This window comes from Corvus cornix, chromosome 3 (assembly GCF_000738735.6).
Source record: "Corvus cornix cornix isolate S_Up_H32 chromosome 3, ASM73873v5, whole genome shotgun sequence".
Classification (NCBI taxonomy): domain Eukaryota; kingdom Metazoa; phylum Chordata; class Aves; order Passeriformes; family Corvidae; genus Corvus; species Corvus cornix.
Genome location: NC_047056.1, coordinates 112,524,811 through 112,549,671, shown reverse-complemented (window position 1 = coordinate 112,549,671; position 24,861 = coordinate 112,524,811). Strand labels below are relative to the sequence as shown.

Here is a 24,861-nt window from a genome sequence, read left to right as displayed (position 1 = left end):
TTTCAGTCGGGTTAATAACGTTGGAAGCAGCAGGAAAAGGGGGCTGGCAAATGTGAGCCGTTCTAGCAGGAGTTGTAGAAAGGCATATTCATCATGTCAGCACTTTGGAGGCCTGGAGAGCTCGTGATGAGAGGTTTCAGGAAAAGACTGCATAAATAGGAGGAGGGAGGCCTCTATAAACAACTGTGATGGACATGCTGCAAGTACAGAGGAAAGGGAGAACGGTCAGGCTTCCTGATGCTGTAGATCAGTGGTGACCTTGGCAAAACCAGCAAAATTTAACCCCAAAGAGAATTCAAATTTCAGTTCCCACCTCAGCTCCAAAAACTCCTCAGAAATGACAGGGCCCAACCAGGCTGTCTTTGGGAAGCTGAGTGTCACTCCTGGTGTGTGCACTGAGCAGGGGCTGAATAACCCAGCATCTCCACTGTTGGTCCTTGGAAAGGACAATTTTCCCTCAGGCTGGTCACCCTCAGGCTGCCAGCATGGCCATGGGCTGGGAGAGCTGCTCATCCCAGGGCTGGGACAGGGCCATGTCCCTCTCAGTTGGGACAGATGCCCCGTGCTCAGCACATCACAGCAGGGATGGGCATCAGAACTGGCAAAATATTTTCTGTGGTGGCTTCCAAGCCTCATCTCATCTGTCTGCCTTTGAAACCTCCACTACCTCTCTGTCCCTACACAGTCCCCTCCACTGCCTCGTGCCTCTCTTTTCCTGGGCTTGGTGAGAACCATGGTACCAATGACAAGACCTTAATTCCTGGGCACTCATCAAAAAAGGTCCTACAGCATTCAGCTATTAAAGAAAGCCCCTTTTTCACACTTGACACCATCAGAGCATTGCATAGGCATTGAACCATTTATCCTCACAACACAAACTCAAATCTGGCCAGTTTTATCACCCTACTTATGTAGGGAGGGAAACTGAGCCAGGGAATGGTCGTGTTTGCCCAGTGCCAGGCGACAAGCAAGTGGTGCCACAGCAGCAGAGCCTGCCCACCTCCTCCTGACAACACCATCATTCCTTTCGCCTGGACTGGGCGTGGAAGAGCTGAATCCCATCTTTTCCTTGACACTGAGTTTTTTTTTTTCCTCAGAGGAATGATCAGAAATTTCACCCAGCGAACGCAGCAGAGATTTGTCCCGAAGCGGCAGCCCCCAGCCAGGGGTGTGGGAAGTGAGCAACACATCCATCAGCTGCTGAGCACTGGGGTCAGAGGGGAGAGGCTGGAAAGATGGGGAAGAGGGGGCCACTTACATGGTAATGTTTCTGCACGGTTCTTTTGGATCATTATGCAGAGCTGTAGCACCAGTTGAGGGGCGCTCTCGAGGAACGTTTCCAGGAGGCGCAGCATGTTTACGTCTGCATATTCGTACATCATAGCCCAGTAGAAACGCCGCTGGTGTTCCTTCCGCCTCTGGCTCTGGATCCCCAGGTACATAGTTCGGATATACCTGCAGGAAACAGGAGGGAAAACTGGGCGTGAGCTGTTGATGTGTAGCAAAACCTGTTTGGGGGGACTGGGGTTCTGAGGAGACATCAGGGGCTGCACAGTTCCACTCTCTCCTGCAAGATCTGAGGAGCACTTTTAGAGTCCGACCAGTCTTTAATGTTGGAAAAGACCTCCAAGACCATCAAGCCCAACCTTAAACTGGATGCTGCCCTGAGAACGAAACCATATAATGAAGTGGGTTTTGTATTGCAAGGGTAGGAAAACTTTAACTGATGCCCCCCAAATGTGAAGCCTGGGGAATGTTTGGGAATGCTTGGGAAGCACAAGAAACAACTCCCTCACCTAATTTTCATCACGAGAAGAGAAGCTACTTAACAAATACTGGTCCTAATACTTGGCAGTGGCTTGACAGACCATCGAAACCCCTCCAGCACTCTGGTAAGGAGCTTCTTTCATAGATCCCAGAGCTCAGGAAGTGTTTGGACAACGCTCTCAGGCACACTGCAGGATCCTTGAAGTTGTCCAGGAGTTGGACTTTGATGATCCTTGTGGGTCTCCTCCAGCTCAGAATATCCTGTGATTCTTGGATTTGACCCAATTTCATCACAGGTGGAGCAATGAGACCCCACCTTCACCTGCAGCACGTGTGATGCACAGATGTGAAAGGCCACAGTTTGTCACTGGTCAGCTTTGAGACTTTGGGCAATGAGGGAGTAGAAGGAGGTGTCTCATGCATGGACAGGCACAGCTCGACCATTGCCTCTGTCTCAGGACTTGTGGCATTTAAGAAAAGACCCCTAACAGGGTCCTTTCTAATGCTTGTTGATATCACAGAATGGTTTGGGTTGGAAGGCACCTAAAAGACCATCTTGTTCCAACCCCCTGCCATGGGCAGGGACACCTTCCACTATCCCAGGTTGCTCCAAGCCTGACCCAGCCTGGCCTTGGACACTTCCAGGGATTGACAACCTAATATTGGATCTTCTTCCTTCTCATCCTGAACGGCGGCTGTAACCTCGTTTGGGATGGGAACCATTTCACCTAATGCTGACCCTAAAGCTGGTCACCCGAGCCAGTCAGTAGTGGGAAATGTCCCCTCCCGGGACTGTTCATCTGTCCCAGCTCCGCTGCCAGCACGGCAGTGGGATGAAGCGCCTTCTGGAGGCTCTGGGAGGGGCTCACGGCACAAACTGGGGTTTGGCCAAAACGATTAGATCATTCCCTGCCACTCGGGCGAGACTGCACAGCCGGGGAGAGCAGGAGGGAAGGACGTAAGCCTGGAGAGCCTCTGGAGCTCCGAATTACACCCAGGGACGGGGAGCTGGGAGAGAAGCAGAGGCAGCTCTGCGAGCCCTGCCCTTTCTCCAGCATCTTGTCCTCCCTGCCCGCTCGCAGCTGACTGGCACAGGAGGCGAAAAATCCCGAAAGAGAACTGCAAGGACACAAAAAATGACGCAGGAAAGCCACCAGATGGGGCTCGACACTCGAGAAAATGCTACGCCGGTCACATACGACAGTGGTGTGACATCCACAGCAGACCCCGAGTGGGATGGAAATGGCCGTGGAGCACCTGCTCTCCCAACGCCCAAATCCACCACCTGAACTTGGCATTTCCATGGGAAGACCCCAACCCCAGGAGCTGCAGCACAGCACAGGGATCCTGCCTTCCCTTCACCCATGCCAGGAATTAAATAAATGCAGTTTAGCTGGAACAGCAAAGTCAGAGCGAGTGTCGTGGCTCAAGGAGAAAGCAGAGAAAAGGAGAATGCAATGGTTTTTAGAATGTCAGCGACACAGGGCCACCAAAAGCTGAGTGGTGCTGCCCATAAGGTGCTGCCCACCATCACCTCTGCCAAACTCTTTCCACCAAATCTGTCCTGTGATTTTGGATGGTTTCCGCTTCCCCAGAAGCTCCCATTCCTGCTGGTTCACAAAACCTAAACCTTTCTTCAGAAGGTTAAACCACTCATTTCTCATTACCTCAGCCACGGACAAGAAGAATTTATTGGTTTTCACCCTGCAGCAGCCTTTCACCAGTTTGCACATAGTTGCCATGTAAACCCTTCTTTTCTCCAGACTAAAAAAATTCACAGTTCCATAGAATCATAGATGATTAAGGTTTGAAAATACCTCTAAGATCATCGAGTTCAACCATTCCCGCTGCATTGCCAAGTCCATCACTAACCCATGTCCCCAAGTGCCACATGCACATGGTTTTTAAGTCTCTCCGGAGATGAGGACTCCACCACCTCCCTGAGCAGCCCCTTCCACTGCCTGACAACCCTTTCCCTGAAGAAATTCTTCTGGATGTCCAACCTACTCCTTCCCTGGTGCAACTTGGGGCTGTTTCCTTTCATCCTGTCCCTTGTTCCCTGGGAGCAGAGCCTGACCCCCCCTTGGCTCCACTCTCCTGTCAGGGAGTTGGAGAAGGCAAGAAGGTCCCCCCTGAGCCTCCTTTCCTCCAGAAAAAAATTCTCTAATTGCCTTCTCACAGTGCACATTTCCTACACCTCTACTTTCCCACATTGCTGTTTCCAACAGCTTTCTAAATTTTTGGGTTATTTTTAAGACCATCTTTACTTTTCCCAGCCCCCAGGTTGGCTGAATCAAACTGCACCAATGACATTGAGCCACTCAAAAAGAATCAGAAGAAATTGCCAGAAGGGACACAATGTCCTGCAATGACTTCTCCTGGGTCTCTGGGGTTAGGGTGACTCTCTAGGGATTCACCACCATCCACACAGTTTAAGCATTAATTTTTCTTACTGGCCACAGAGAGAGGACATGACACCAATCCATGGCGGCAGAAGGCATGGAAAAACATTCAAATACATGGGATTGACACAATGCCCTGATCCTGTCTCCATCAGTGGCAATGGCACAAACACCAAGTTCTCCCTCACTGTTGGCAAAGGTCACCTGCATTGTGCCTCTCCCATGGATGGGAAAACCGAGTCAGAGAGCACCAAAAAGGTGCTCTCAAAGTTTTTTTGGCATCAAACCCCAGATCTTTTAGGGCTGTCCCCTGCCTCTAAGCACCACATGAATGGAGCACAACCCTACCTGCTGATGCTCCTCTAGCCAGGATGGACATAATTCCTTCACACCAAAAATCCCAGCCCTGCCCAGTCTGACCTCAAAGGACAATTCTGTCCCTCTCCTATGGGACTGTTGATGCCTTAGGTTTTAACTTTTATGTTTTTCAAATCCTGTACTGCCCAGTGTGTAACTCTGAAGTTTCTTGCAGCCTGTTCACTTCTGCTTTCTCGTGCTAGGTCTCTACAAAGCCTCTCCAGGCCTGCTCTCCAAGGACACCCAGACCGTTCTAGGCCCAAAAAGTATAAACCAAAACCCTTTGAGAGGGTGGCAAGCTGAGGGGAATTACATCATTAAACTGAAGCTTTAATTGGAGAATTAACCCTGATATGCAAATGAACCAAACCTGTAAAAGTGTGAAGAACTCGTGACCTGTTGTCCATCTTGGGGTCCATCTTGGCAGTGGCCTCTGGCTCCCCAGGGGTACCTTTGCAGGCCTTTCAAATAAATACCTACCTTTATTCCCTTACTCCTGTCTAGCCTCTGTTTATAGGAGGCCTCTCAAGGCATCACTGTGACCTCAGGAACCCCTTGGCAAATGTTGGACAGTGTGAGCAAAGCAGCTCCAAGGACCATTTGCAGCTAAAGGTAAATACATTTCCCTATTTACTCTCTTTGATCCATGAAAAAATACGGTGCTTTGTCTTCAGCATCCTTCAGACCCAAATCTGGCAAAGAGAGGAAAGGGAGGACTAAAATCCCATTCCTTCTTGATGCCAGTGGATTGTGAGAGTAACTGGGAAAAGTAATATTTCTACCTTGTGGGCTTTCACCAATTAATAAATACCCACTTAATTAATCAACCTAAGAATTCACCCAGCTCCAACATTGATAATTCTTAACCCTATTTCCTCACACGAATGTACAAAACTGGGGTAAACAGTTTTAGTCCAGTTTATCCGTTTCCTTGTGGTATTTTATTTACTTCTTTGAGGGCCTTTCCAACCTTTCCTAACGCTGGTTAAGTGTAGACAAACTCAGAAAAAAGAAGAAAAAAAAAATCAATGTCATTTCACCTGAAATTCGTTGTTCTCGGTCAAGCTGGTGGTAAACAGGCTTCTATAATTAGACTTTCAAATCCATATTCAGGCCTGATCTTCAATCTTTAGCAACACGATGCTTCCTCTTATGTCAGTGAAAACCATTCACTGCTCAGTGCTTTTGAAAATCAGGCTAATTTATTTATTTAAGAGCTTAATTTTGGATACAGGAGCCCAACTTTGGGCTTTTTTTTTTTTTTTTTTTGGAATGCTGGCTATTTTTATATACGAGTGTGTATATTTGTGCGTATTTTTAGTTCTAAGTCTCATCACGGCCTCAAGAGATAGAACTAATTTGAGGTTGGGAGGGGGACTGGAGTGATGTTTTTTTTAAATTTTTTTAGTGCACAAAGGATTGGCTGTCCCCTCCCTCCTGGCAGGGTTCCCAGAATTCCTGTTGGTAAAATTACCCTCACGCTTATTTACTACGTATGTCACAGCAGCACACGAACTGCTCGGGTCAAAGTCACTGCTGTCCCTGCACCAAAGCGCCGTTTTAAGGAGCCAAATCCACCAGATGTGGTCAAATAACCTTTGGAAAGAGCTGCAGGAGCTCACTGGGAGGGAGAAGAGGAGATGTTCCTGCTGAAAAAGCACAACCCACCCTGAGCGCGTGGAAAAAGCTGCTCCATGTGGATGACAGGGATTGGATTCTGGAGGCTGAGACTCTGGGTTTGTGTCATGAAATGAAGCAGTCCACGGCCAGCTGGCAAGGCTTGATTCCTTGTGGCTACGTCCATTTAGTTAGCCCTGGCCAAAATTTCCAGGGATTTTGTTGACAATTTTACAGGGTGAACTATTGCAGGGTCATGCCTGGGCCTTGGCATGGTTGGATTCACAGAGGTGGCTCCCAGAGGCACCAGGAAATGTAGGAGGACGACTCTGGCAACAGGCTGGTTGAGGGGAGGAGGTTGTGGATGTGTAAAAGGGTCGTGGGAGCACAGAAAGGCACATCAGGACAGGCCCTGGGCTGTGCTTTGAGGACAGAAGGGTCCTGGTGGCCTGTCCCACACAGCCACAAGCTGACCAAGGGCAGGAATCTCAGGCTATAACAGTCTGATCACTTTTCCAGAGGCCAGTGGACCAAGACACAAGAAATGAACTCTCTCAGCCTCCAAAACCAGGAAACTTCCTCCATATTCAGCACTTGGAATGATCCCTGGCCCTTACAGATTACTGAAGCTTGCACAGGTTATGATGACTTGGGAGAGTTCGAATATGCCTGGACCAATCTAATGATTACACTCAGAATTTGGTGTGGAATCACAGAATATCCCGAGCTGGGAGGGACCCACAAGGATCATTGAGTCCAACCCCTGGCCCTGCACGGGAGTGGTGAAGCTGCAATGCCCATGAGAAGGCCTTGAAATTACCCGGTTTATTAGGACAGGTATATGGAAAATGGATTTTGCTCATGCCCAGCCTTGTGGTGGGGTGGAATGTTGGAGAAACAGCTCTGATGCTGTGGGAGCACTGCTGTGTGGTAGCCAAAACATTGGGGTGTTACCAACACCTTCCCAGCTCCAAATGCAAAGCACAGCAGTGTGGGGGCTGTTGTGGGGAAAACAAACTCCATCTCAGCCAGACCCAACCACAGAATCACAGAATCGTTGAGGCTGGGAAACATCTCTAAGATAAAGTCCAGCCAGCAATCCAGCACCACCGTGTTCGACCCTAAACCATGTCCACAAATGCCATATCCACACTTCTTGAACACTCCCATGGGTGGTTGTTCCCCAGTGTGATGGTGATGCCACAATGTGGCACAGCTTGAGGCCATTCCCGCTCCTCCTGTCCCTGTTCCCTGGGAGCCCAACCCCCCTGGCTGTCCCCTCCTGTCAGGGAGTTGTGCAGAGCCACAAGGTCCCCCTGAGCCTCCTTTGCTCCAGGCTGAGCCCCTTTCCCAGCTCCCTCAGCCGCTCCTGCTGCTCCAGCCCCTTCCCAGCTCCGTTCCCTTCTCTGGACATGCTCCAGCCCCTCCAGGTCTCTCCTGTCAGGAGGGTCTCAGAACTGTCCCCACGTCTGGAGGTGTCCCCACAGTGCCAACAGAGGGGATGGGCACTGCCCTGGTCCAGCTGGCCACACCAATGCTGGATATTCCATCCAGGAAGCCCTTGGACTTCTTGGCCACCTGTCACTCTGCTGGCTCATGTTCAGAAATACATCCTGGCACTACAGGAGCGTGCATGTGACCTTGGTGACGTGGCAGCAACACACACCATAGGGATGGGCACCACCTCATGGCACCCACCTTCTCCCTGGTGCTCCCTCCTGGAGGAAGAGGCTGGGAATGGGGAGTGCCATTCAGCTGAGGGCTCACCCTCCTGTCACCTCGTCCTCTTGCAAGGGGCCTCATGCACTGGAGGGTGTTCCCTGATTAAAATCCCACTCCTCGGAGGGGAGGAAACGAGGACATGTGTAACTGCTGGGCTGGAAGGCTCGGAGCAGAGGCTGCCTGAACATCCCCTTACAATGAGGTTACATGAGGCCAGATCTCAGCTGGAGTGAGCTGGCATCCACAGGGCTCTGGCAATTTACCCCAGCTGCGGCTTTGGCCCGCTTTTTTAATTTTAATGAATTATTTTCATTCTAACTGATATAAAAGGAATAGGAGACACAGCACTGAAGGGACAGGGGAGCATGAAAGTGAAACGCTGTCTATTAAAAAAAAACAAACTCAAAGTTGACACCACCATTAACGTGCTCAATATCAACATTTATTAGTTGTTTTCTTTGTTATAATGTCACATGCCAGTGATAAGGATTCACAGATGGATTATTATTGTTACTAGTTCGAGTATCAAATAGGAATTATGAGGTCCCATTCGGGTGCTGATATTCCACAGCTTTGTCTGGCTGCTCCCACAGCATCAAACTCCTCCAGAGCAAGGAGATACATCCCAATTATCTCTAGGGAATTGTTCCTCATCTGGCCTGAGCCTTGAAAGGTGTGCAGGACCTATTTACAGCCCTGCTGGTTGTGTTGGGCCGAAACCGTGCTGACCTGGGAAAGATCACTTCCCACCTCAAAAATAAAAAATGGATCCTTCTTTCTGCACAAACTCTAATCCAGCCTCCTCACAGGTCATCCTGACCACACACACTTAAATCATCATTTTGATGACCTTCATGACGGCCCTGATGTTCAGAACAGGAGTTCTCAGTGCTTTCTGACAACTTTTGGGGATTTTCTCATATGGTTTATAACTAAAAAGGAATAAAATGCAATAAGAAGTGGGTTCATCAAGGGGTTTAGTCCTTCTGCCCTGCAGTTTCTGATCTAAGTCTTATCTACTTGTTTCTATCAGCTCCTATTAAAGAATTAATAATTTGTATTAGAAACCCTCGCTTTTTGCCAAGTGTTCAACTGCAATTTGTATTTGAAGGAATGATTGTCCCAGTCTTCTGCTGCACAGGATAAACTGTTACAACTTCGTATTCTAAACCAGTCTGAAGCTGTTTTAAAGCACAGATGGCTTTACTGCACACCAACCTCAAAAGATGCATCTGATTTATAAAACTTATGTTGGGAAGGATCATATCGTGGAATCATAGAAGAATTTTGGCTGGAAAGAGATTTTAGAGGTCTGTGGACCAAGGCTCCCATCCAAGTGGGGATAACTTTGAAGTTAGAGAAGGTTGGTCTGGTGCAGTTGGGTTTTGAAAGTCCCCAAGGATGGAGATTCCAGAGCCCCTCTGGGCATCCTATTCCAACATTTAACCCAAATCACTTCAGAATCGTGGAATCATTCAGCTTAGAAAAGACCTCTTGGATCACTGAGTTCAGCCATCAGCCCAGCACCATGGTCATCACCAAACCATGTCCTCAAGTCCCACATCCACAGGTTTTTTGAACATTCACAGGGATGGTGAAATGATTTTCAGCCCAAGCTCACTTCCACTACTTGAAGAAAGTCTACAAATCATCCCCTCCTTGGAAAGAGTCAATTCCATCAAATAGTTGGAGAGAGATAATAAAATCATGACACTGTAGGATTTTTAGGATCTGGCTCCCACAGCTTTGGCATTTTCAGGCTGATTTAACTCATGGCTGATAATCTGGGGGTTCTGATACACGAAACAGGGTGCTGTGACTGATAATTCCAGAGCAATGTCCCTGGCTCCTCTGAAATTATTGCTTTGGTGGCCGTCCCAGGCAAAGGGGACATAAACCTACACCCCCTCCTCTGGGGCAGCACTCCTGGTCTTGGTTCAAATCCCTTTTTGCTGAAGGTTTAAGTGGATATTTGGGACTGTGGGAGCAGAGGCAGGGCTGCAGGTGTGATTTCATCCTGCTGACAGACACTGGGGTCACAACCTCCAGCAGCTGCACAGGGCAGGAAAGTGGGGCAAGGGCATCACTGCAGATAAAACTCCAGAGGCCAAAGGTGCAGGAGCTGCTCGTGTTGCTCCATCTGGGGGATGTTTCTGGGGTTTGTCTCTGTGACTGCTCTCCTTCCCCAGCTGCAGAGTAATTTTCTCTGACTCACAGGCTGAAAGATCACAACCAGAAGAAGAGAAACAAACCATAAGGAAGTGTTAGCCCTAAACAGCCCCACTTTTTGGCACTGATTTGTCAATCTTTCCCCAGCCTGGCTGTTACTGAACTATCAGTGCTTAGCCAGAGCCTGCCCAGTGTTTCTTTATTTGCAAAAATAGTCCTGAATGTGTTGTTGACATATTCACCACAACCCCAATCTTGGAAGCAGCCAGGCAGCCTCTCCTTGCTGCATCCCCATGGCTGCAGGCTTCCCCTGGATATCCAGGTTGCAGAATCCCCATTTCCAGATCTCTGCTCAGTAAATCAATACAGAATCAGAGAATAGCTTTGAAGCAGGAGCCACCATTGTCTCGACCCAGGCTCGTAGAAATCATGTTTGTGTTTTCACTTGTCAATTATCTTGCGAGACGTAGAGCTCTAAAACAGGACAACAAATCCCAAGACCTTTCCAGGACCACAGCATGAATGCCCTTTCCTTGTGATTTTAATGTGGGAACCATCTCCATGCTGCATGAAGCAGGAGGCAGAGTAGCGGGGGCTGCTGGAGAGGGTATCCAAGTGATGGGTGCTGCAGAGACATGTCACAGCATCTATCACTCGTGGGATGGTCCTAGCACTGAGCCAAATGCTCTCTTTTATCACGGATTCCCTGCCTAAGTGACCTATGAATACTTAAACCCCAGTCCCTTCCCTGTTTTGCACACGCTTATTTGCTTAAAGGATACTCCGACACTCGGTGCTATCGCCTCTGGCAAAGCCTTCTGTTTTAAATCAAAGCTGTTAAACAGCTTTACACAGGGACCAGGAAGTTGGACTCAGACTGAGTTTTTGCTTCAAGTGTGTTTGTGAAAATAAGGTTTAGCATCGGGGCTCTTCTCGTGGAAATAAAACTGGTCCCAATCCAGCAAGTCCTGCAGGAACAGCTGAAAGCCTTGAAAGTATGCCGAGGGGTTTGGATTGACTTGTCTTGGCTCCGAGCAAGAGAAATTTCAGGGAAATTCCCTGAAATGCCAAAGAAAATCCCAAATAAATGCCTGCGGACTCCGAAAATGTGAGTGTTCAAGCTCATGATGCTCAGAGGCACATGGGAATAGCCCCGTCACCCTTTGAACAGGATGGGTCACGTTACAGCGTTTTAACCCAGATGGTCTTGAGAAGTGATTTGGCATCGTGGACTCACCAGAGCCACAGGATATCTCAGGAGAGGAGAAGTTGGCATTACTCTGGGATACCAGTCAATGGCAGGGACACATCTTCATCTCCTCACGGAGATCCCTTGGTGGAGAATGCAGAGCAGGAGAGGGCAAAGCCGTGACTTTTCCTGTCAGTGAGTCCCTTGGACATGGAGAACTTGTGGTTTTCTCTTCTAGGGGTTTCCCACTTCCTGAGGGGTGTAACAAACCAGTTTGGGGTAGTGGATCCAGAGATCCAAACAGACACTGCAGATTGCCTCTGGTCTGAACCCTCAAAAACCAACGTGGACCCCAGGATCACAGTAACAGAACTGGGAATTTTTTCCCTCACTCAGAGGGAGACATTTCCATCCCCACACTCTGGCTGCTGGAAAAGACAAGGGGGTCACATCTGTCGCTGGGAGATCAGGGAAGAGATATGGATTCTAGGAGAGCATTCCCTGAATTTACAGTATTTACTCTCTCCCGGCCATCAGGGTGACTGATGCTTCAGCAGGACCTGAAATCACCAGACGAGACTTTTTCATGCAGCAAAGCCTCTCCTAACCCTCCATGGAGAGCGGCTTTGTGGAGCTGAGGAGGTGGATGCTCCAGGATTTTCAAACAGCATGCCAGAGAAACAGCAGCCAGGAAGGGTTTAGGGGGAAAGGATTCTGCTTAGGAAAAGAGAAGCTGGTTCTTGAAGAGCTGGTGCAGCTGAAAAGAAGCTGCTGCCTGCTGCAGAGCTGCCAGGGTCAGAGCTGTGGCTCGCTGCCAGCTGCAGCGTGCTCTGCCCGCCGTTTGCATCCAGAGCAGGGCATCAGGGCTCCCAGAAAATCCTCGGGATGCTGCTCAGCAGCTACCAGGGATGCCTGAGCCCACCCCAGCCTTGCCAGGGACCGCCACAGAGCCCGGACTGTGCCTTCAGCAGCACATCCCCGGTTGCTCTGTGCCGCAGGGGTCAGAGGCATCCCTGGAGCAAAGCTCCCGACGCGGCGGCTTCGCACGAGGGCTGCGACTGTCGCCTTCGCTTTGCCATCCCTTTGAGGAGATGGAGCTAAAAATTGGGTGAGCGCCTGTGAAATCCTGGAAGAACAGCCTCAGATCATGGCTATTTTTAGTTCCACAGAAGCTGCGCATACATTAGTGAGGGCCTGCCTTCCTCTCCGGGCTCGGAGAAATCACACGGTGTCCTCCCAGCCTGCCAGGAAAGAGTTTAACCCTTGTTGTCCCACCGCAGTCAGTCCCAGCCAGCTGCACCTCAGCACGGATCCTGACGGGGACCAGAACAAGGGGGAGAAAGGTCTTCATGGGCATTTTGGCTCTTGCAAAGTGAAGGAAGAATTGGGGGAGGGTGGAAGGTGCCCCATGGACCTTATAGCATTATGTGTGGTGGGAGGAGCAGGGAGTGGAAGAAAATTCCAGCACAGAAATGGCATCTGAGTGCCACCACCGTCAGCCCTGGCTGAGGAACAGCCACACTATGGGCTGAGAGGGGCAGGGAGCAGTTCAGAGGTTGCAGAACGTTGATTCCTCAACTCCAGTGACCTCTGGTGATGGGACAGATGCCATTCATGAACTGCCATGTGTCGCCTTCAATGCACCCACCACAGAATTAGAGACTCACAGAAGGGTTTGGGTTGGAAGGGAATTTAAACCTCATCTCATTCCACCCCCTTCCACAGACTGGCACACCTTCCACTATCCCAGGTTGCTCCAAGCCCCATCCAACCTGGCCTTGGACACTTCCAGGGAAGGGAAAGTTAAGATTCTTAATGATCTTAACTTAATCCAGATCTGCAATCCTTTAGCCACGCAATCTCCTGGGAAACAAAACCTCATCACCACACGGGCTCCTCAGACCCTTGGTGTCGCATCTCCTTCCTCCCACTGGCTGCGTCTCCGCTGCTCCAGACACATCACACCAGGAAAACCATGGCTGGGACACACAAAGGGAATGGGGCCAGGGATGAGCTCACCAGCCTGCTCAAATGCGCGATGCCTTTCAGCGCACAATTAACAAAAAATAATTGCAACTCTTATTCCTACACTTTTTTCTCGGAGGGATGAGGACCAAAGCCTGATCCCTGCGCTTCACACCCACAGCGCCTGTCAGCTCCGCTGTCCATGCACTTTAACATTTTCCAGCTCTTTAATATTTATTACCTCTGCTGCTTTGTATTACTCATCAGCTATTCCTGGCCAGAGGAAATGTACTGGCGGGTTCTGGAGCGTGCACATTCCCTGTTCTTTGAGGGGGCCACGAGTACAACAGCACCTCTCAAACACACACTCACTGCTGGCCCAGCACAGCCTCCCAGGGCTTTGGAGAGACAGGAGACTCAGACAAGCCACGCCATCCCCTCATGGAGGCTTTGCAAAGGCCACCAGGATGTGTTCAGCCAGCAGGAGAGGAGACACAGCCTTTTTAGAAGGTACAGGAACTCTTCCATCGGCATATCCTGCTGATCCCTGCAGAAACATCCCTTAGGAAGTTCACCTGAGCATCCTTCCCTGCTTCACTCACCGTTGTTTTCCAAGTCTCCTCCCAGCCCTGTGATTAACCAGGGGTCTGCCAGCAGCTTTGCCTGTTTGCAGGATTTCTCCCAGCTGCTGGGGGCTCCCAGTGAGGATATATATAATACAATGCAGCAAGTCAAGCTACGCAGGAGCCTGTGGGTGGCTGCGCTTGCAGTTGTTTCGTTTAAGAGGTAACTCTGAGTTAAGACTGGTTCTAAACAATATTGCAAAGAGGACCACCTTCTAGTGGCCAAGTTCAAAAGAGGAACCAGCCCAGGCACAGCACTACCCAGTATCACAGCATTATTATATTTTCCCTCCTCTCCTACTAATTTAAATGGAGCTTTCTGCTTGAAGCTTAATAAAAGTGAAGCCACCTGACCACGTCCTCGCTCCACCACCCTCCGGGTACAGCTGAGTCTTCTCGTGCCAGCAGCCAGTTTATCCAAGTGACACAAATGAGGTCACAGGAGCTTTCTACCAGCAAGCAGCATCTGGGAGGCGAGGTGTGGAATCCTGCAGCTCAGCCCAAGGGAGGGATGTTCATGCACAGTTAGGTGGAGAAATGGAGGTGGAGAGGTTAAGTGACTTCCCCTGAGCGAGTGGTGGTTGGTGGGGTTTAATTTGGAATGGGATGGGATGGGATAGGATGGAATAGAATAGAATAATTTCATTTGTAAGGGACCTGCAATGACCACCAAGTCCAAGTACCACTGGGGAGGTCCTTTTCTCCCTGTCCCTGCTGGATGGGCTCCTTTTGGAAGCGCTTCATCCAAAGGAAATAAAGCTTTTCATTTCACACATGTCCTTTCGACCTCCTGCTGCTCCAAATGCTTCCCCAGCCCATTTGGATGCCTCTCACACTCCTGCTCCAGCCCAGGCAGCTGCCCTGCCCTGCGTGGAGGATGTTTGCATTAACATTGACTGTCGTAGCTGCTTGCACGAGATCTATCCCAGAAGCACCAATAAATTGCTGAACGCATTGATCCAGATGTGACTCAGGAGCCACCACTGAATAATCTCCCTCGGCACCTTCCCCTGGCTGAGCTCGGGCAGAGTTTCTGCTCCCCTCAGCAAAGCAGTGGAGGTCTCTTCCATCTTGCACTTCTCTGGGGGCAGGCCAGCTTCAGTGACACGTGGGGGCTATTGATTTCTGTAATGAATGGATGGATTTTCCCCTCCTGTGCTCACACCTCCTCCCTCTCCCGCGGAATAATTCAGCGCCTCTGTCATTTACTGCCCAAATGCCTCTCCGAAGTGCAAACACGCAGCCTTTCCCTGCTGGAATTGTGTGCTGCCTCCAAAGCCCTGACCTTGGCTTCCACTGTTTTTCTCCTGATCTCCTCTGATCTTGCCTCTGGAATGGATGATTTAAACCAGTGCAGTGAGGCAAGGATCCCAGGCAATGTTCCTCCCCAGAAGGAAGGTGTGTGGCCGGTGTGGTTGGGAAAGCTCAGGCTGTGGGTTGGAGGTTGCAGAACTGTCTGGGAAAGGTAGTGGAGATGCTTGTTGGGATGGACCTGGAGGAGATTTCCACACTCCAGGGATCTGCTCTTAAGCAGGAGCAGAGCAGATGTTTTGGTTGTTGAGGAGCTGAAGGAACTGGACTTGGGAGGGTTGCAGTTGTGGGTTGAAGAAAAACTCCGGTGTCACTGGGGTCAGCTGAGAAGTTGCCCAGAGAAGTTGTGGATTCCCCATCCCTGGAAGTGTTCAGGACCAGGATGGATGGAGTTTGGAGCAATTTGGGACAGTGGAAGGTGTTCCTGCTCATGGCAGGGGGTGGGACTGGATGATCTTTAAGGTCCCTCCCACCCCAAACCACTCTGGGATGCAGTGAGGGTCTCACTCCTAGCCCAAAATGCCCTTTCCCTGCTTCCCCTAGCTCCTCCCTGGGGAACCCCCTCCCACCACCCACTTCTCCCCAACCAGGTCCATGTAGCTGATCTGAAGTGCCACAGCCCATCTCCTGCTTTTGGGACCCTTCTCTTCCCCATCTTCAAGTGACCTGTCCTGCACCCTGCTGCTGGTGGCTCTTGGCCAAGGCTCAGGGGACAGCTCTGCAGGGGAGGGACGTGTTCCAAGGAGCCCTGCAGCAGTGTCCAGGTGCAGCCTGGCACTGCCTGTCAGCCCTCCTGCCCCTAGAAGTCCTGCCTGGCCCTCCACAGAAGTCAGGACCTCAAATATCGTGGGATGTGACATTTGTGTCCTCCTGTGTTTGCAGAGATTTGGAAAGACCTGCCAACAGACCGGGCTGGAACGAGCTCCCAGAGATGTCCTGCCCATAAACCTGGGATTGCAGAGCATCCACAGGGAGCTGGGACTTGTCACAACTCCTGCATTACAAACTCCCAGTCTGGCTCAGGTTGCCCTTTGCCTCCACAGCCAGGGCCTGACCAGTTAAAAACTTGCAGCTGACTCTGAATGTGTCAGCCCAGGACACGAATCCTTCAAATCCTAGTCTAAAACTTCATTATTTGAGCCCTAAAACATCAAGTTGTTGAGCTCCCTAAGCAGGTAAGCCATGGCAGGAAGACCTGCTCAACACCAGTGACTGTCCTAGACCACCAAAAGATGCATCATTTCATCTTCCATCCTTCCCTGCCTCCAACAGACCATCCCACATGTTGGCCCAGACCTCAACTCCCAACTAGGAACAGTCCCTGTGTGCTCTCTCCTACCACCTAGGGGAGTGTCCAGGTGGGTTCAGAGCCCTTTTTTCAGGTTCAAACTCCTTCTTGTGGATTCAAACCTTTTCTTGTGGATTCAAACACTTTCTTGTAGGATAAAACCCTTTCTTGTGGGTTTAGATCCCTCTTTGTGTGTTCAAATCCCTTTTTTTATTGTTTCAAATCCCGTCCTGTGGGTTCAAACCCCTTCCTGTATGTTCAAATCCTTTCTTGTGGGTTCAAATCTGCTTCCTGTAGATTCAAATAATTTCTTGTAGATTAAAACCCCTTCTTGTGTGTTCAAATCCCTCGTTGTGTGTTCAAATCCCTTCTTGAGGGTTCAAATTCCTTCTTGTAGTTTCAAACCCCTTCCTGTAGGCTCAAATCCTTTCTTGTAGGTTTAAACCCTTTCTTGTAGGTCCAAACCCTTTCTTGTGGGTTCAAATCCTTCCTGTAGGTACAAATCCCTCCTTGTGTGTTCAAATCCCTTTTTATGGGTACAAATCCCTTCCTGTGGGTTCAAACCCCTTCCTGTGGGTTCAAATCCCTTCCTGTGGGTTCAAACCCCTTCCTGTAGGCTCAAATCCCTTCTTGAGGGTTCAAATCCCTTCTTGAGGGTTCAAATCCCTTGTTGTAGTTTCAGACCCCTTCCTGTAGGTTCAAACCCTTTCTTGTATGTTCAAATCCATCCTTGTGGGTTCAAATCCCTCCTTGTGTGTCCAAATCCCTTTTTATTGGTTCAAATCCCTTCCTGTGGGTTCCAACCCCTTCATGTGGGTTCAAATCCCTCCTTGTGTGTCCAAATCCCTTTTTATTGGTTCAAATCCCTTCCTGTGGGTTCCAACCCCTTCATGTGGGTTCAAATCCCTCCTTGTGTGTCCAAATCCCTTTTTATTGGTTCAAATCCCTTCCTGTGGGTTCCAACCCCTTCATGTGGGTTCAAATCCCTTCCTGTGGGTTCCAACCCCTTCATGTGGGTTCAAATCCCTCCTTGTGTGTCCAAATCCCTTTTTATTGGTTCAAATCCCTTCCTGTGGGTTCCAACCCCTTCATGTGGGTTCAAATCCCTTCCTGTGGGTTCCAACCCCTTCATGTGGGTTCAAATCCCTCCTTGTGTGTCCAAATCCCTTTTTATTGGTTCAAATCCCTTCCTGTGGGTTCCAACCCCTTCATGTGGGTTCAAATCCCTTCCTGTGGTTTCACACCTCTTTCTATGGGTTCCAACCCCTTCATGTGGGTTCAAATCCCTTCCTGTGGTTTCACACCTCTTCCTGTGGGTTCCAACCCCTTCTTTGCTACACATGAAGACAGGACTTGACCTTGGCCATCGAACATCCCAGACAAACCCATCAACCCCCCCGAGCCGACTGAGGAGACAAAGCTCTCAGGTTCCTGTGTTGGGGCTGCTGGGCAGGATATCCAACCCTGGAACACCTCCTGGGACACGGCAGCGTGTCAGGAAGGCTCTTGTCTGCTGCCTCCAAGGGTGGCCTGGAGAGGATTTTGCCGGGGCTCGATTCCCTGCCACCGGAAAAGCTCCCTTGGCCGCGCGGGATGGCCGGGTGCCAGCAGGCCGGGTTTCCAGCGTGGTCTCATGAGGACACTCTGCTGGAAAGAGGCTGCTGCAGGCTTGAGTCATCTCCAGGCTCCGGAGGGAATTAAAGTCTCTACCTCCCACCCCCCTGCCTGCGTGTCCTGCCACTTGAGGTGACAGCCAAAAGCAGGACACTGAGCCTGCACCTTTTAAAGTAGCTTTGGGATCGAATCCCTTTCCCCGTGCTGTCCTCGTGCAGCCTTTTTCCCTGGCACGTATGGAATATTTTGTGTCATATGTTTCCCCCCTTTGATACCCCAAGCCCCTGGGGTGGCCCAGAATGCTCCAGTTGGTCACAGCTTTTTTTGTGAAGCTCAAGCTCGTGTGACTGGAAATCTTTCCGGAGCCACTGCAGTTGACCCGAGTCTCCTCAAATGGGATTTCCTTCCTCACTTCAGCTGTTCAAAAGTGGGAAAACTGATCCAAACTCGTCATCTCTATTCTCTCATTTATCAACAGAGAGAGAGATTTCCAGAAAGCCACTCATCCCATCTTCAGATAAGTGTCTGCAACACCTCCTACAGATTTCCTGTCTCCTCTCCTTGACTACAGAAGGGTCCAGACAACTGACTGAGAGCTGATGGCTGATACCAGCTGTCTCCCATCTCTTTGGCATCACTTCCCTATCAGATGCCTCTCACCTCCTTGCTGTCATTTGGAGAAGTCATTTTGAGGAACCACTTGTACTTACCCCATGGAAAAGATTTGGGGGACATGGAGGCTGTGGCAGTGCCACGCTAACAAGTAGGAAGGTAATTTTCCTGTGGGGAGCAAAGTTCATGCTAAAATGGAATTCATTCCCATCTTGCAGCTGGAACGGGAGCTCCCAGAGCTGGCTGGGATATTTTTTGTTTCCGTCATCTCTTAATTTGGCTTTTTTTTCCCCCCTGTGGAGCAAATGCACAGCTTTGGGAAGGTGACACATGCCATGAGTAGTTCTTGTCTAGAACAGAGCCTACCCCATAGTTTCCATGTCCTTCCCCACAGAGAGGAGTGGTACTGCCTTCTGATGGAATCCCCATGGAGATCGATCCTGTGCATAATCGCAGAATCATGGAGCCACTGAGCTTGGAAAACTTCTTAAAGATCGTGAAGTCCAACTCTTGACCCACCAGGGTCAAGTCTACCACTGACCCATGTCCCCAAGTGCCACATCCACACATCTCCTAAATCCCTCCAGGGAAGGTGAATCCACCCCTGCCCTGGGCAGCTGTGCCAGGGCTGGACAGCCCTTTCAGTGAATGAATTGTTCCTAATATCCAACCTAATCCTTCCATGGCTCAGCTTGAGGCCATTTTCTCCTCCTCCTGTCCCTGTTCCCTGGGAGCAGAGCCTGACCTCCCCCCCCACCCCGGCTGCCCCCTCCTGTCAGGGAATTGTGCAGAGCCACAAGGTCCCCCCTGAGCCTCCTTTTCTCCAGGCTGAGCCCCTTTCCCAGCTCCCTCAGCTGCTCCTGGTGCTCCAGCCCCTTCCCCATCTCTGTTTCCATCCTTTGGAAATGCTCCAGCATCCCCTACTGGCTTCTCCAAGGCATCTCTGAAGTAGCTGGAGACCAGGGGCAAGACTCACAGGCATCTGGCACTGTTTCAGAGGATATCAAAGATATCCATGGACTGCTGGCAGGTGGGCTACAGGTCATGAAGAAGACCTCTGCCTTTCTAGACCCACATCTGAGGGTGCACTGAGCCCCCCAGAGCATCTTGAATGTTTTGGAGCTCCTGGGTCTCAGTTCAAAAGGGGAATCTCTACAGAACCAGGCAGGACAACTCCACCCTGCTGCGGACAAGGAAGAGACATCTCCTCCTCTTCCTCACTCTATTCATTGCTCCATCCATCTGTTTCCTATGGGGATCTTGCCCCTGCTGCCCAAACCAGCTGGAAGAATCCCTTGCTGTGAGACTGACAGCACAGTCTGCATGTCCCTGCAAGCCACAGCTACCAGGACCTTCTGTCCTTGCAGCCTCCAGGGCTGCTAGTCCCTCTGTCACCAGCTCAAAGATGTCACTGCTCAGTGCTTAGAGAAGGGGACAGCACCCAAAGGGGATCTGGGAGCTCCCTTGGTGGGTTTGTAGCAGCAAAGAGCAGAACATGGACACAATAAATCTCCCTGGACGGCTTTGCTTGTTATGGGAGCAAATGGAGAAGGCTGGGAAGTGTGAAGGAGCAGGATAACAGTCACGGAATGGAGCCAAGACACTTCCCACAAATCCTTTGCTCTGGTGTGGGAGCAGTTCTATGAGCAAGTGCAACCCCTTCCATTGTTTCCTTTAGGACCTTTTATCAGGAAGCCAAATCTAATCCTTAATAATCATATCCTTCACTCCCAACTGTTTTTTCAACTCTTGCACCCCATCAACCCCACATTAAAGTTATTAATAAACAGATCCTGTTCTCCTCAACCTTCTGATCACTCTTTCAAACATTCTTTGTTTTAGCAATAGGTAAAATAAACCCATCCCTGGCTGCAGTGCGGGGTTGAGAGACCCAGGCACGGAACCCAGGAGCCCTGGATCCCAAGTATCACTGATATTTATGTGATAGCAACGTTAAAAGGCTTCTGCTGAGATCAGAGTTGGATTGTGCCGAGTCTAGAGCACACACAGAGTAAGAGACAGCTCTTGCCCTAAAGGATTTACAATCTAAACTGACAAGGACAGAACCACAGCAAAAGAAAGGATGTGTTATTAACAGCAGGGGACCGAGGCACTGAGAGATGCAATAAATCGCCTGCAGTCACACAGGGAGCTTGTGGAGGAGCCAAAACCTGACTCTTGGTTTCCCACCAATGCTGCCTCATCTCAGCCATCAGGGAAGGAGCACACCAGGAATCTGGGTGAGCTGGGAATTTTGCTGATGGGTCAGGTGAGGTCAGGAACCCTGCCAAAAACCACAGCCCCTCACAAAGGCATTCTTGCCCTGGCTGGGAGGGAGGAGAAAAGCCCCTTCTGACACCCCCAGTGTCATCACCATCCCAGCTGGGTTTTGTTCACTCAGACCAGTCCCCTCCAAACCCTGTTGGAAGGATCAGGGCTGAGGCTGAAAAACCACTCCAGGTACTTTTACAGACTGGCAGGAATCACAGAATTGAGGAATCATTAAGGTTGGAGAAGACCTGTAAGGTTGTCAAGTCTAACTGTTAGCCCAGCCCCACCACCACGCTCACCACTAAACCACATCCTCAAGTGCCACATTCACACAATTTTTGAGCACTTCCAGGGGTGGTGACTCCACCACTTCCTTGGGAAGCCTGTACCAATGCTTTACGACCCTTCCTCTAAGGAAATTTCTCTTAATATCTGATCTAGGAAGGGGAAACTGAAATCATTTTTCCTTAGAGGAAATTTTCCTGAAAGAGTGGGTTTCAGGGGACACCCGTGTGAAAGAGCAACCCTCAGCAAGCTTGCTCTGTAGGGCATAAAACTGTGCTGAGACTTGTTGGTAATTTCTGAGTCTTGTCAGGACATCTCAAAGCACAGTGAGATTGTCCCACCTGTCTGTGCACACCTGCCCTGCAACACTCCATGTCCACACACCTGAGACATGAGGAAAAAGAAATTCCCTTTATCCACTTATACAGAGGCTGCTGCTGCATTTGTCATGGGCTCAGGCTGTGCCAGGGGAGGTTCAGGTTGGACATCAGGAGGAATTTTCTCATGGAAAGGTAGGTCAGGCATTGGAAGGGGCTGCCCAAGGAGGTTTGGAGTCCCCATCCCTGGAGGTGTCCAAGGAACTCCTGGACACTCAGTGCTCTGGGCTGGGTGATGAGGTGGGGATCAGTCACAGGTTTGACTCGATGATCTTGGAGGTCTTTACCAACATGAAAAACCTGTGGATCCATGATTTTTGAGATTCTGCTTCTGACATAATTTCCTGTACCATTACCTAGCCTACCAAAGCTCCTTAACTCTCGGGGGTGGATTTGAACCATAGCAGTGATGCAAAGGAGACTTTTACCATTCAGCAGAACCCCCAAATCTGAAGAGTTTAGGATTAGGTGTGGCAGGGTTTGATTTCAGTTGAAAACAATCAGTAAATTTAGGTTCTTGATTTATCACATCCAGCCCTGTGTCTCATTTAGGTGCTTGTTGTCCATCCCTGGTCCATTCCAGACATTTGGTTGTCATGCAGTCATGGAATCGTTTAGGTTGGAAAATACCTCTAAGATCATTGATTCCAACCATCAACCCAGCACCATGTGTTCACCACTGACCCATGTCCCCAGTTGCCACATCTACACTGCTTTTAAATCCATCCAGGGATGGTGACATCAAAACTTCCCTGGGCAGCCTGTACCAATGCCTGACAACCCTTTCAGTGAATAATTTTTTCCTAATATCCAATCTAAACCTTCCCTGGAGCAATTTGAGGCCATTTCCCTCTCCTCCTGTCCCTGTTCCCTGCGAGCAGAGCCCGTCCCCCCCAGCTGCCCCCTCCTGTCAGGGAGTTGTGCAGAGCCAGAAGATCCCCCCTGAGCCTCCTTTGCTCCAGGCTGAGCCCCTTTCCCAGCTCCCTCAGCCTCTCCTGGTGCTCCAGCCCTTTCCCAGCTCCGTTCCCTTCCCTGGACATGTCACGACACTGGTTTCTGCTCTGAAGCCGTATCCACCAGGACTCCAGTCCTCAGACAAGCATAGCTGTGATTTAGGAAATCAGAGTAAATTGCCCATAGTGTCTTGCACAGTAAACCCCATATTTCTGAGATCACCCTGCCTCTATTTGGTCATAGATCCATCTTTTTGTGTAAATGCCTCCATTTCTCCCTTTCCCTAGAATCCAGGCTGGATTAGGAATGGTTTTGATATCAATAAATACATTACTGCTGTGGCTGCTCTCAACATCTGCGTGTGAACCCTCGGACGCAGCCACGGCAACAGGGAATTCAAATGATCTCTCTGATCTCATCCTTCTGCTTGAGGGAGCAAATATTCCCATGAACTATTTGTGTCCAGTGCTGGAGTCCCCACGTGCTCCCGAGTGCAAACAGGCACTTTCCTTACATGATATTTATGGAGCAGAAGCATCAGGTGAGGAACGAGCACTTTTAGGGCTCGTGTCATTTATTGGGCCAAGAAAAGGAATTGTTTGTAGCATCAAGCTTTGTTCCAGTCTCTGGGACCTCAGACAAAGTAATTAACTGAGAATTTCAGGGTCAGTGTCTGGCCCTGAGGCCAACAGGCAGAATCTGGCCACATCCATGCTCCGGAACGCTCCAAGCCTTCAAAACTGAGTGGGCACGTCCAGAGCCTGCAGGGAATGGGGTACAGACAGCAGGGCAGCTCCTCCAGAGCTGTGCTCTCATCAAACAGGAAGGACAGGATGTAATAACGCCTCATGTCGATTTATGGTAAACATTTCATATTCTCAGCGTTCCACGGGAAACCATCTCTGGTGCCATGAGCTCAAGGCAGTCTGAAAGAGCTGCTGCCTCTACAAAGCCTTAGTCTCCTGCACAGGATCCTGTCCCCAAACACTGAGAGCCTGCTCATCCCCAGACAGTCCCTGGAGAAGGGTAAAGCCTTCAGGATGTGACCCCACAACTCATTACTAGGGCTTTAGAAGGGTCCTCGGGTCTAGTTTTCATCACAATTAGAGTGATTATTTTGCATTTTGCTTCTGATCAATCCCAGCATCAAAAAACCTCACCTTGGCTCAAGCAGATTTTTGTGTTTGGGCTTTGCAATCTGCCCCCCTCGCTCTCCCCTGGCCTCCCTCGGTGAAAGTTAATTTAGGACAGCAGCCTTCGAGTGAAAAATGGTGTTTTTCGGGAAGCACCAACTGAGGGCAGCTGTCCATGCAGGAAGGGGTGATCCTTGCTTTTAGGAATATCAAGGACAAGTCCCCAGGAGGCAAAGTCATGCCTGCAATTCCTGCTGTTACCCCCACCCAAGTCAGGGAGCTACTTGGTGACTGACACAGCACCATCCCCGCCAGAACCATTTCAAGAGAAAACAATAAATAACCACCAGTAACACGGCTTTTCTTCATGGACCAGGTTGTTCTCAGCCAAGAAAATGTTCCCTAATAACAGGATTCCACCACGATGGTGTCACCAAAGCCTGGCAACGCCACTCAAGAGCCCCTGATAATAAATAAGGTATTTTCCTTCCAGCAGTGAAAACTGCAGTGCCTTCACCCACTCCTCTGAATAATGGGAGTGTTTCTGCAAGCTTGCCATGGTAATTTAAAATCAATTTTACTTTGGTTTCCCATTATAACTTTTGCTATAGGAAATTAACACTTTAGTACATCACCTATCGCCTGCAAAAACAACAGTGCAATAAATGGTAGTGCCTGTGAGGTTTGGTTGGTTTGCAATGATATAATAATGTAATGGTGCGACAATTGAAATACTTACTTTGGTAGAATCATAGGAGAATTTAAGGTTAGAAGGGGCCCTTAAAGGACATCCAGTGCTACACCCTGCTATGGGCAGTGACATCTTCAACCCATTTTGCTCAGGGCTCTGTCCAGCTTGGCCTTGGACAGCTGCAGGATGGGCTGTACCCTTTGGATGTACCCTTTGGAGGAGCCAGCATGGTGAAAGCCTCACCCCTGTGTGTGCAGGATGGTCACCAGCCCCACAACCAGTGCTGGGGGGGGATATGAAGGTGATAAATAAAGCTCACTCCAGCCTGTGGCCCTGCAAATCATTTTGGAGTGGATCTGAACTCAGGTCTTCTACTGTCTCAGCTGGCTTCACCAACTCATTACAAAGTGCAGCAGAGGACCCTGTTCACCCTCCTGCTTTTGGGAAGTGATGCTCAAACCCCCTGGTGATGCTGTTGTGAAATCCAGATTTGTATCTCCCGTGGCAAATAAAC

The 24,861-nt window shown here is 49.9% G+C and overlaps 1 protein-coding gene across 1 annotated transcript in view; it reads right to left on the bottom strand.

Moving 5' to 3' along the window:
* The window catches only part of XKR6 (XK related 6), a gene marked incomplete at its 5' end in the record, with an annotated part of 174,398 nt that overhangs the window by 27,154 nt on the left and 122,383 nt on the right, over nt 1–24,861 (bottom strand). The window contains one exon of the mRNA XM_039568615.1: nt 1,259–1,455. Coding sequence (XP_039424549.1) covers nt 1,259–1,455 — 197 coding nt within the window. The remainder of the gene's footprint in view (nt 1–1,258; nt 1,456–24,861) is intronic.